The sequence below is a fragment of the Montipora capricornis genome, unplaced genomic scaffold (genome assembly GCF_036669925.1).
Source record: "Montipora capricornis isolate CH-2021 unplaced genomic scaffold, ASM3666992v2 scaffold_496, whole genome shotgun sequence".
Lineage (NCBI taxonomy): Eukaryota > Metazoa > Cnidaria > Anthozoa > Scleractinia > Acroporidae > Montipora > Montipora capricornis.
This window is the reverse complement of record NW_027180234.1, coordinates 467,501-480,098: the sequence shown is the minus strand read 5'-3', so window position 1 is coordinate 480,098 and position 12,598 is coordinate 467,501. Positions and strand designations below refer to the sequence as shown.

The window sequence follows — 12,598 nt, the reverse complement described above, 5'->3', positions numbered from 1 at the left end:
ATCATTTCTTGTGGCAGCAATCTTGAAAGTAAACTTAACTGTCCGTTGATCTGAAACATTGCTTCAGGACATTTATATTGCAAGTTAAGCTGCTAATACAGCAGAAAGTAACTTAATTCGAACAGCAGTAGCAAGAATTACCAAATTTTCACAAGGTTTCTCTCACTTGTGTTTGACAGCTGCCAGAGTCTTGTTGGCATATTGAATATTGACTGATTTCAGCGAGCTTGTATCGGGCCGCTCTCCACGGAAATAAGTTTTACCAAGATAATTTTTTTTGCTATCATTGAATACATGCTTTTAAGTCGTGAAATTGGAAGTCTCAGCCAATTCTTAATTTTACCGCCTATGTCTATGATTGTTTGAAAATGGGTCGCAATTTCCGAAATTTTGGCAAATCTTTGAGTTCTCACAAGTAATTTTAGATCGATAGCTATCTGTTTCTATCCAGCCTTAATCATCAGCTTTTTATCTCCCTAATCAAATTACAAAACAAAGAAAAGTGTATTTCCTTTTGTGCCCTCACGAGAGTTTTGATTCCATAGCCCCTGATTGAGGCGTCATTTTGGTGATTTTTCCACTTCAGAAGCCGCCTGGAGTTTCTCGAGCTTTTCTGGAAATTAAAAAAAACTCCAGAACTTAAAAGTTATATCAAGTTTCTTAGGACACCATAGGCTATCTCTGGACAAAAAATGATCGGGGTCAATTTTTTGACTTTGTGCCATATTTTCACGATGTCACACAGTCCTTACAGAGAGTCGCTCTTAACAAAACACTGATCACAATATTGAATAACAATGTAGATGCGACTTATTTTTTGCCAACGAGCGTAGCGAAGTCGGGGATGAAAAAACCTCATATGTTGATTTATTTCCGTGCAACATTATTAATTCAAATTTAGCGCGCAAGTGTAATCCTGCCATGTATAAGCGTGGGTTTTAACGGAATCTTCAATTAGCTATTTTATCTGAAGAGTGCCACACAGTTCGCGCGGTAGGAAACTAGTTAGTAATGAGATGGCTAGTCAGATCAATTGTTGATTCGATTAATTTCTTTATACTTTCTTGCTGTGAACTTTTATTACTGTTAATATTACTATATATTTAAATCATAAAAATATTTTTAAATCAATTTCTAATAATTTCTATTTTACGTTTAAATTTAACTTTCTTTTTTTAATTTTTATTTCTTTTTAAAACTCTTACATAAGCGAAACAGCAATTATTTAATAAACCAATTATTTGTTTTAAATTTTTCATTTATATTATATACTTAGATTTTTTATTATGTGTCACAATCTGATGAATATTCTGTTTCAGTTTCATAAGTATTATCTGAATTAACATCCAATCTACATTGAGAATCATGGATAAAGCTGTCATTTAAGAGGCATACTCTGTAAGATTCGAGTTAGGGTCGGCCACGGTACCTCACCGATCTGGCTGAAATTTTGCATGTAGTCTTTGTTTGGAGTCCTTACTACGAAATGGATATTTTAAAGTTCTGATAAATTTTACTTTGGGAGTTCTAAACATGGCCAGTTTTGGTCGGCTGCGAAGGGTAGCCAATATGGCGGATCAAAGGACTTCTTGTCATCACTCCGTCCAGCTCACCATAATCTTTTACCAAAAGCCATTAAAACCGCTTGTAAGGGCTATCTTTGTACTCACGTTCTATGTCGAATTCTTCTCTGAAATAAAAAGATTTGGTCATGAACGAGCGAAAAGTTGTAGTATACTTCCAGGATACTTTTGAGACATCTAAATTTACTGCAAATCGAAAGGCCGGTATCTCCCATGTTATGTCGATTGACAGCTTACTGTTTAACCTGGACGTAGAGCTGTTATAGCAGGTTTGACAGGAGAAATAAAAAAATGGGCAACTTCTTTAGCACGGGAGAAAAAAGATTAAAAACGTGTGACCAGTGCGCAACTATTAACGGCCCGTATAACAGTTATTGCTGGTTTCCGCTGTCACGCCATCGAAAATAAAAATCGCAACCATTCAATAAATTAAGTCAAGAATCTGGGATATGATAGATGATTGATATATAAACAACCTCAGCAAGATTTAGGTCTGTGCGGTTTTTCATTCGCGCTCTATTCGGATAAATGTTTTTCCTTCCGCAGATGATGAACACGGAAAAATCACTCGCGATCAGCGCAAAGTTAACATTCTCGATTTCCAGTGCCAATGCTAATTCAATTACACAAAGGTGGCATTTTCCCACGACTGAAACCAACAACCCTGTCATTTTTCGTGGAAAATAAATTTTGTTTGCAGATCGAGGCAGGAACAGTTGATAACATACAAGTTGAGGTAAGTTCTGCTAATAATTCGATCTTGATGTATTTTGCTTAAGTTATTCCAGAGTTATTATTTCGGCCTTATTGACAAATCCACGGAGTTTCCTTTTTAATTTAATTCCTGGTGAATGTACAATGAAAAAGATAATGAAATTCGTGTGCGATGGATGTAACCTGTTCACTGCCCAGTTAAGTTAGCTTCACTGCATTGTCTCTTTTGTGCAGCTTCTACGTAATAATCTTGAATCAATTTCGGTGTGTTCTAAGATATTCACTTTATGGTTTTCACTTTTGGGAGACTTAGGTATATCCGATATGACTTTCAACACTTTCAGCGTGTCTATTATGGCAAAATGTGGATTTTCAAAGTTTGTTGGCGATTCTTGTGGCCATGGAACTTCATCGGCCGATACACAGTGTATCATTTTAGCAGAGTGCAAAAAAGACATAAAGCCACATCTCAGGGGTTTCAATGTGATTGATTCCTCCCTCAAGAGTGAGATGCAATTGATCTTCGCCAGAGCAGGTATTGCACCTTATGCATTTCGCCAAATGTATTTGTATTTGATGTTAACATAAAAGTTACACTACCAGTTATTTATGTTAACTGATAACAAATGTGAGTGTTTGAGACAAGGCTTCCACATTTAATTCCTTAGCCTGTGCCAGGCATCCGGTTTATAGTTAGAGATCAGCAGCGCGAAAACGGCAAGAGGAGTATGAGAAGACGAGGCAGACTTCTCTCGGCCTATGCTATCCTCTTTCTTTCACCGGTTTTCGAGCTGCTTGCGACCTCTCAAACGCCTGGAACAGGGTAAATTCAAGATTGCCTGTGGATTGCCCGGGAGAAAAGGTTGGGGGCCGGTGTTCGACGTCTGGCATGAGGATGTAAATCGCAGAATTTGGTATCAGGGCTCAGGGACAATATTCAAATCGCCTTCAAGGTAGCGTTTAAGGTGAAGACATCAAACGTATTGTCATACTGTGGTAGTGGTCTAGACCAATCAGGCATAAAATTTTTCGTAAAAGCGACGCCACTTCTAAATGAGACTTCCCCCCACACATACACCCACCCACACACACCCGCGCGCCTGTGATTTATATCCGCTTTCCTCAGCTCTTGGCTCCTCGTGGAGGAGCCTGCCCTGCCCGCATGGCAGTTCTCCAACCGGAGACCCGTTATGTTGGTAGCCCTATCATCTTCCTGGTGTTATCATTAACAACCGTTCAAGACGAAGGTTGGTTTCGTCCTTTGTCTTCCAATTTCCTCTTCAACCGTTTTCTGTTCCCATCTCTATCTTACTCAGTTCTTTATTCCTTATCTGGTTAAAGAACCTCGCAAATCTTGACAGCAACAACGGCTTGTATGGAGTGCTATATTTTACTGCTTGCACGCACACATGTTATATTGGACTCTCTTCTCTGGCACATGGGTTTAAATAACTCCATATTTAGGGCAAGGACGGGATTAAACATAGACTAGACGGAATACATTTTATAAATTATTATTAAAGTTTTTGTGATTGAAATTCTGATAATTTTGCGCCATTTTTTAACCTGGTGTCGACATATTTTCCACAGGTCTATTTGAGTTGACTGCGGAGCATGAGTACATTACTATCTGCCCTCGACATCGGGAAAGCTACGGGATACGTTGGACATGCGGAAAGACTCGCTGTTCCATTCACAGAGAATTTAGTGGCTACACAGCACAACCACCTAAAGGAAATCGTGGAGTTAACTTGGTTCAGGCGAAAACCCTTTTTTCTGAAACCGGAAAAGTTATTCCTGTTGGCTCGCGTAAGTTCCTCTGTTTTGAAGTTGATTCATCAAGTTGGGTAAATTAATGCCCAAGGGCGCTAATACGGGCGCCAATTTGAACGGATGCACCTCTGAGACAGAAGAACATGCTGTTGGAATGACGACGCGTGATGGAATAAGTCGTTTATATTAATTCTATTAGTATACGGCCGCTTATTGGAATTGATACTTTAAGTGAAATAGAGATGCGTATTGCAATAGAAACGAGTAACGGCATACAGAAGAGCGTTGGAATAGGGGCACGTATTAAAACGATGACACTAAATAGAATTGAGTGCCAAAATCAATACTTTTCTTTTTTAATTAAACTTCTAGCAATATGCCCTATGTGTAGACAAAAAATTAGCAGCATGGCAGGAGTTGCCAAACAAGAAGAAGAAATCGACAACCAACGGGTGTCTGACGGTGAGGTAGAAAAAGATGTATTCCGAGAAGAGGAAGAATCGGGACATGAAGAGAATGACCCGGAGAAGCCTTGTGTTTTCGCTGATGACACGTCTCCTTTCAAACAAGAAATGGATGAAAAGGCCTTGGCGAAAAGTTCCTGGTTAGAAGAGCCATTAAGTGAAGACCAACAAAGCACAGTAAGCCACTTTCTATACTTTATCTTCACCGGTTGCATACTAAATTCAGATTTCAGATTTGTATCATTTTGCAATATTACATATTTTTACACCGTCTAAATTATATGATTATATAGCTAGACACGGTTGTTTTACTAGAAAATACACCACTTATGAAATTCTTACGAAACTACATCCAGGATCCGTACCCTCACTAGTGAGGATATTGATGGAAAACAATTCAAGTTAAGCGCCTGGGGAGAGGTCCTAACCATCAGTAAGATACCGCCCGTCAGTAAAATTGACCAATCATCGCGTGCGTACTATGTGACACCACATACTACATCTTCACTTGTTGGTTATTTGCAGATTATGTCCCTTGAGGAAACAGACATTAGTTTAACCCCGCAAAGCAGTGCTGCTTTACATCGAGAAAGTTTGATGGCAGATGTATTGAGGTCACATGTCAAAAGCTACAGAAAAATGAAACTCAATGATTTCCTTGGGAGCTGTGGCCTATCGGCAATCAGTGAAGTAGATGTGGATTTATCTTCCGCTTCAGAGCGTACCAGGAGACGATATATTGCTGAAACTCGTGAAGTTGTAGTGGCTGTTCTCAAAACGTTGTGGGACGCACTGAGAACCTCAGACAAGATGTGCGAAGTCTTTAACCTCCCCAAACTCGAATTTGATGAGAAGAAAGCTTCCAGCGGAAGTAATGAGAAGTATATCAAAGCTCTTGCGGAGACATACGACAATGCATCCAGCAGAAATATCAAAAGACAAGTACTTTCTATCATAGCAGACCTGACCACCTATGAAGAAATCCGTAAATTTCTGCCAGGTTTAACGAAATATATGTTCTGTGAAGCACGAAAGCATCGATTGACGTGTGGACGTGGAGTTCCTGTGGTACAAAAGGCTGGAGTACGCACTAGAGTTGACATCAATCAGTTGGATCATTTTGTTAACTTCATAACTAGTCCCTACATTGTACAGGACCTGCCATTTGGCGAACGGTTCTTGAAGTTATCTTCTGGAGAGGTAATTCACACACCTAACGTCATTAGGGTGTCAGTTAATGAGAGAATTATCGACCAGTATTTGCAATATTGTCAAGAAGGTGAAGCGACTCCACTCAGCAAGAGTACTCTTCGCCGTGTCCTGTCTGCTTGCAGTGCATCAGTAAGAAAATCCCTCCAAGGGCTTGACTACTTTATTTCAGAAGGAGGCAAGGCCTTCGACGATTTGCTGAAGTTGGTGGACAAGCTAATCGATTTTCGGATCCCATCAAATGTTGCTCAGGATCTTCAAAGAGGGCTTAAGTCAGGAAAGAGCTATCTTAAAAGTGATTTTAAGGTAAGGACAGTGATGACATGCTGAGGGGTTTGCATTCAGACCCTTCGTAAGGTGGGGGCCCCAAGCTCTTTCCTGTAAATAGCCTGAAAACACTTTCGCCGGCAATAAGGGAGCTTGGGGTCCGCTTTCATATGTCCGCGGAAACAGTGTCAGAATTAACTTGTAGTGAACGTTAAGGCGATCGTTATGTTGTAGAATGTTAGTTATCGCATACAAAACGCATGCTTGCTTCTGGTGCGCTGTTAACACCGACTAAATGGTACACTTAGCATGGAACACTGTAATTTTGGGTTAACGTAACGCGAACGAAAAGAATACATCTGTAAATTTCTAACAGACGTAGCATATATGCTGCAGTACCAAGAGTTAGATCTTGTGAAGATAGCTAATAATGTATCTACTCTGGAAAAAAAATAGCAGTTCTCAGAGCAAGTGTTGAACCAATAGCCTTAAACTAACAGGTCCAGGCTCTGAGGGCTTTTTTAAATAGCAATTTGTTGTTTTTCTGCAATCAGGTCAACGTCACCAGCTCGCGTGTTCCAGACCACTGCAGTAAATATTCCCTAAATGATCCCACAGATTCAAGTTTCCGAGGCAATTGCGACCACACCCATGATTTTCTCTGTGAGCGATGCCAAGAACTGAAAACTGTGCTATCTGGTATCCAGGCGGCAATTTTAAATAGTCCCTTTGAATCAGAAAACGAAAAAGACGATGCACTTCACGTGTTCCAAGAAGCCGTAACAGCTATCGAGAGCTGGAAAGCTCATCAACTGCGAGTTGTGAACCAGGATAAAGCACGTAGCGATGTAATCGACTGCCTGAGTGAAACAAACGTCTTGCTCATCCAAGACTGGGCAATGAAATTTCTCCCTCGGCTGTACCGTGAGTCACAGGGCGAATGGTTTGGAAAAAGAGGCATTTCCTGGCATATTACAGTCGCTTTAAGAAAGAAAAGTGGTGAGATTGAGACACAAGCATTCATCCACATAGTTAAACGTTGTGCCCAAGACAGTGCCTGCGTGACGACACTCATGGAACATGTTCTCACAACATTAAAGAGGGAGAACCCATAAATAGAAAATGCATTTTTCCGTCAAGATAACGCTGGATGTTATCATTCTGCCAATACTGTTCTGGCTTGTAAGAACATCAGCAAGCGAACTGGGATTTCCATTCGTCGCATGGACTTTTCTGACCCACAAGGAGGCAAAGGTCCATGTGACCGGTTTGCTGCCACAATGAAGAATCATGTGCGCTCTTACGTAAACGAAGGTCATGACGTAGTTACCCCTGAGCAGTTCCAGGAGGCACTGCTCTCGCATGGAGGAATTTCTGGCGCTAGAATTGCTTTGCTGCCTGATCCAGTTTGCGACAAACTTAACGCTAAGTGGCCAGGCATCAGTAAAGTGAACAATTTTGAGTTCTCCTGTGAGGGGGTAAAAGTGTGGAGGGCATACCAAGTTGGTGAAGGAAAACTACTCCCGTGGTCTAAATTCGAAGGTAAAAATCGTAACTTTTAATTGTAGGGACTAGAGCGTGAGATTGGTATACATGAAAAGACACTAAACCTCAGGACAGCTCCCTACATGTAGACAATGCAAGTTACCTTTTGTTCTATCACGGTGCTGGAAAAAATAATTCGTGCAATGATTGGAAAGTAACCGTAAATGGTGCATACAGGTTATATCGAACTAACATCCCACCGATAAGCCAATGGGATAAAGCCAATTTTGACGGCTCTTTTCTTTTCCTTTAAGGTATTGATGGTTCTATCACAGTTGTAACGGATGTGGTGTTTTCCGATGGTGGATTCCGTCCAGTGAAGCCACGAAAGGCAACTGAGAAATGTCAGTCATCCTGCAAGAGTGGAAAAAGCACTAGCCTCGCAGAGGAGCGAAGCGATAACGATGACGAAAACGAGAGATCAGGTGCTGAAGTTGAAAACGGAAGGGAAAAATTGTTTGCCTGCCCAAACGAAGGTTGTATTAAAACCTATCAACGCTTTGGTTCAATGGTTAACCACACGCTTTACGGTCAATGTGTGTTTCAGGCTGAGAGAGAGTCCCTTATTGATACAGCGAAGGTCCTGTACTGCAGAAAGCTCCTAGGTGAAAACAGTGCCCTCACGCCAACTACGGAAACAGCGGCGGCAAAGTCTTCGTTACCATCGCCACACAATGCACTGGATAAGGGCTGGGCGTTGAGATCAACCAAAACGTCCAAACCTTTCAGTGAGAAGCAGAGGCGTTTCCTCGAGGAAAAGTTCACAATCGGTGAGACGACAGGGAGAAAACTTGACCCCGTGACAGTAGCTCGACAAATGAGAGTGGCCAGGGGCAGCGATGGGCAGCGGCAGTTTACCCCTGAAGAACTACTGACTGCCAACCAGATTCAAGGCTTTTTTTCCCGCCGCGCAAAATCTAAGAATCAAACAGTGATTGAAGTTGAAGATGATTTCGTGGCAGCTGAAGTTGAAGATGCCATGGCAAGCGTGCGTAATGAAGTGATAAACCAAACGCAACCGATTCATCCAGTCACCTTTGACGGCTACAATCTTTGTGATCTTGTTGCTACAGGGAGGCTGTGTAAGCTTACAGTATCCGTTTTACGAGACATTTGTTGCCACTTTGAACCAGAGATGAGTTCAAAATTACAGCAACTGCCACGCCGAAAAGCACCATATGTGGAGATATTGGAGAAACATGTCCGAGCTTGTTCTTGTTTTGACACGCTACCTGCCAGCTGACCATTTCAATTGTGTCGCATACCTTGTTTAGTTTACCGCCAACCGTCCGTACTTGCAACGACGGTCTTCCGATTCCTGGTGTACTAACTTTAAGAATTCACATGATCATCCCTCTGAACGGGCTATGTGGTACATAGGTTTTTACTGTATAAACGTTTCTTTAATACAGTGTTTCATTGTCACAGTAAGGGTCGAGAAACTATATTTTCTTACAACACCCTTAACGCTAGAGTGCAGTTTTAAATTTTTGTGCAGCGCCCATGCAGGTTTCATCATGGCACAGCTTAAAACACTATCAAATAGACGGGGCTCCCAAGGGAAACAGCAATACACTAATAAAAGACGGACCATGTCATCTTTGGGGACCGTCATGTATTTTCTGAGAAAAAGTTGTTTTTGGCAAAAGTTATTTTTTGACCGTAAGTTCAGGAAAGCTTTTTCAGCATTTATTCCAAGATCCCAACAGCAGCAAGCTAGGGTCAGGAAATGTTAATTTTCTTTGGCTCGTTTTACTTCCCTCCTCCTGTCCATTGCGGAAAATTACACCACTCGACCCCCCTCCCCCCACCCCCCCTCTCCTCTCCCCCAATGATAAAATAATGTTATCCTCTGGTTGTTCGTTTCAAGTGCTGGTTGATAATCAGTAGTGCCGGTGGGACAAGTCTTTTTACAACCTAAATGAACACCAAACTTCAATTGTGCTTCAGAACAATTATCGATGTGCACAAGATGAGTGAAGACTTGAGCTAACTCAAATAATGTAGATAGATTCATGAACTGCGTTCAATCAATACGCGACAAAGAAGTAAGTGTACCTAATTGAGAGTGTTTGTTTACTTTAGGCCGAGATTATTGACATCGTACGCATTGAATTAGAATTTAGACATTCAACTGTACATGACCTCGAGACATATTTCGCTGTTTTGCTACCTCAATACGGATATAGTTTCGCCAGCTTAAAGATAGCGCGTACCGGGCGTATTTGAGATATGAAATTTTTACAGGAGCGCGGTTCGATCGTTCCCCTTCTAAATAAGATTTGTTTCAATGGTTTGTTTATTTACATTAGTGAAAGCAGAACCTCTTCGATAAATCACTCGAAGGATATTGCAAGTACAAATAAAGTAGTAAAGTCAGTAAATGGCTGTTTCGAAGGGAAATATGCTAACATTTGGACACGATTATCATGTTAAACTTTACATATTTTCCTTTGCACAATGGTCATACTTGTTTAATATTTTTCTCTCGTGCTGAAGAAGTTGCCCATTTTTTTATTTCTCCTGGTAAATCTGCTATGACAGTTTTACATCCAGGTTAAATAGTTCACTGTTAATCGACATAACATGGGAGATATCGGCCTTTCGATTTACAGTATATTTATGTGTCTCAAAAGTATCCTGGAAGTACACTACAACTTTTCACTCGAACATGACCAAAACTTTTTATTTCAAAGACGTATTTCACACAGATCGTGAGTAGGAAGATAGCTCTTAAAGGCGATATTAATGGATTTTGGTTAAAGATTATGGTAAGCTGGAAGAGAGGATGATAAGAAGTCGTGTGATCCGCCATATTGGCTCCCCTTCGGAACCGACAGAAACCGGCCATGTTCAGAACTCCCAAAATAAAATGTACCAGAACTTTGAAACATCCATTTCGTAGTTAGGACCCCAAAGCAAGACTACATGCAAAATTTCAGCCAAATCTGTGAGGTACCGTGGCCGCGACCTTTTAATATTACTCGAATCTTACAGAGTATGACTCTTAAATCATATTGAACTAATTGACTATAACTTTCATAATCATCACAAATTTTTGAATGAAATAAATCTATATTTTCAGAACTCATTTATATCATTATATTCGAAAATATTTTTTGGTAATAAAATTAAACAATTTCAAGATTAGAGTTAATAAATTTTATTTCACCTAAGCTTTTTTTTACTTGTATAATAAAAATATTATCATCATAAATTATATATATACAGGAGAAATGAACACATACCGTGCATTTTTACCTTTCGACACACTCATCCGAAAAATTGGTTTTTGCCCTGAGTGGAACTCGAACCCACACCTCCTTGATTACTAGTCGGGCATGCTAAGCCACTACACCATCAAGGCTACCACACTGGCAACGCAGCAGATTAATGAGGTGACTTAGCAGCGTGGGGATCCCTAGAGCTCAACTTTCCTTCACTTGAGTGTGTATCGTTGCCTCTAAAACCTCAGACAGGGTTTAGAACACATGTGTTTCTACCATCTTTAAAGATGCATTGAAATGCTTTCTAACAGTCTCTCCTTGTTTATTTTTCAATGGTACAATCCATCCATGTTTACTGAAAACATCTATCACCATAAGAAGATACTTGTAACCTTTATTCCATTGACTGAATTGTTGCATTTCAACTAAGTCTGAAGCCCATATTTCATCAACATGATTTGCAATAACACGCCGCCGAGTGAATTTTGTTTTGATTGGTTTATGTAATTCATTTGCTAACTTTTCTTGCAGTTTTTTTCACTCGACGGCTTTTTACATTTTTTGGCTTAAGACCAAGACCTAGTAATGTTTTAGCTTGCATAGTATATTTAACTGGTGTTGAAAACCATGGTCTTTGACTAAAAGGAATATCTCCTATTGATTTGACCATGACATCATCAGCTTTATGCTTTTTAGCTAAATCATTTCCAGCTTTACTATATGCTATATCATGTTGCTTGCAAGTAGCATTTAATTTATTGATAGGATCACGATATTTTGGATCACCACTATTCAATCTCTGTTCTAGTTTTGTACCAGGTCCACAGTAATTGTATTTTTTACAAGTTGGAGTTCTTAAATGCAATTCTTCAAGCTTTGATAAATGTTTTTGAATATCAATAGCACTACCTAAAGTTTTTTTCTGTTTGTTTTATTTTATTTTTGGTCGTATTTTTATGGACAATTGATTAAGAGCGTCTGAACCAACTTTATTTACAAGAGGATTCAATTTGCCAGCCATCTCTGACTGGCTGTTTAGTTTCCCTGATTTTTAACAAATCTTGTTTTTCTTATTCCGCATTCAGCACAAGTACAAAAGAACATAAGTCTACTATTTTTTGCTGTTTTATAGCCCCTTGGTTCAATGCATTCAGTTTGACTTTTTTGTTTAACACAATACTATTTCATTGTATATTTAGCAATTACTCTTTGAAATCGAGGTGAATAGTGGTAGAATATTTACCGAGCCGCAAAGCGAAAAGAATAAATTGTTTTAGTATATACTCACGAAGTGATCTCAACAACAATTGCAGAAAAAACCATCCAAAGTCGATTTAATTGGCATCTCAATTCATGCGTGGAAAACGTGCAAGCGGCACAAAGCATGCGCGAAAGTGTTTACAGAAGCTTCAAACATGGCAAATCTAAATAACCTTCGTTAAAATCCTCGTCACAGACAGCAAAATGGTCATTTAGCACCGTTTAAATCAGAAATCTGAATCAAAAGTCTGCTTGTTAAAACATTTTAATCGTTCGATCAAACTTTTTGAGGTTCATTTGGAATAGAAATTGAAAGCGCAGTTGGTAAAGGACCCACACGAAATGGTGGCTCTAATTGAGGTGAGCGTTAGTTTGTTGTAAAATGACCCGTCTTGTTTCCTTGCAACCATGTGGAACTTTTTTAAACATTTTTTTTAATTTTTCGATTTTACTATGAAATTCGTTTTGGTGGGTGTTCAGCCCCATAAGAGAGAACTACTGCGAGTGAAAAAAATTTTTGGCGTGAAGAATTTGTTTAATTTTCAGCAATAATTAT

General features: G+C 39.8%; 1 protein-coding gene across 1 annotated transcript; it reads left to right on the top strand.

The window, feature by feature from the left end:
- Positions 1–7,233: 7,233 nt before the first annotated feature.
- LOC138036700 (uncharacterized) lies at positions 7,234–8,798 on the top strand. The gene is made up of 2 exons (XM_068882813.1): positions 7,234–7,552; positions 7,810–8,798. Exons 1-2 carry the CDS (start codon positions 7,234–7,236, stop codon positions 8,796–8,798), a joined length of 1,308 nt encoding a protein of 435 aa, XP_068738914.1.
- The last annotated feature ends 3,800 nt before the right edge of the window (positions 8,799–12,598 follow it).

What these genes read in the sequence shown, in the direction of transcription:
- LOC138036700 (XM_068882813.1), top strand. Translation starts at nt 7,234, where the DNA reads ATGGACTTTTCTGACCCACAAGGAGGCAAAGGTCCATGTGACCGGTTT. An exon ending in CCCGTGGTCTAAATTCGAAG is followed by an intron (nt 7,553 to 7,809) that starts GTAAAAATCGTA and finishes TTTTCCTTTAAG; the next exon opens with GTATTGATGGTTCTATCACA.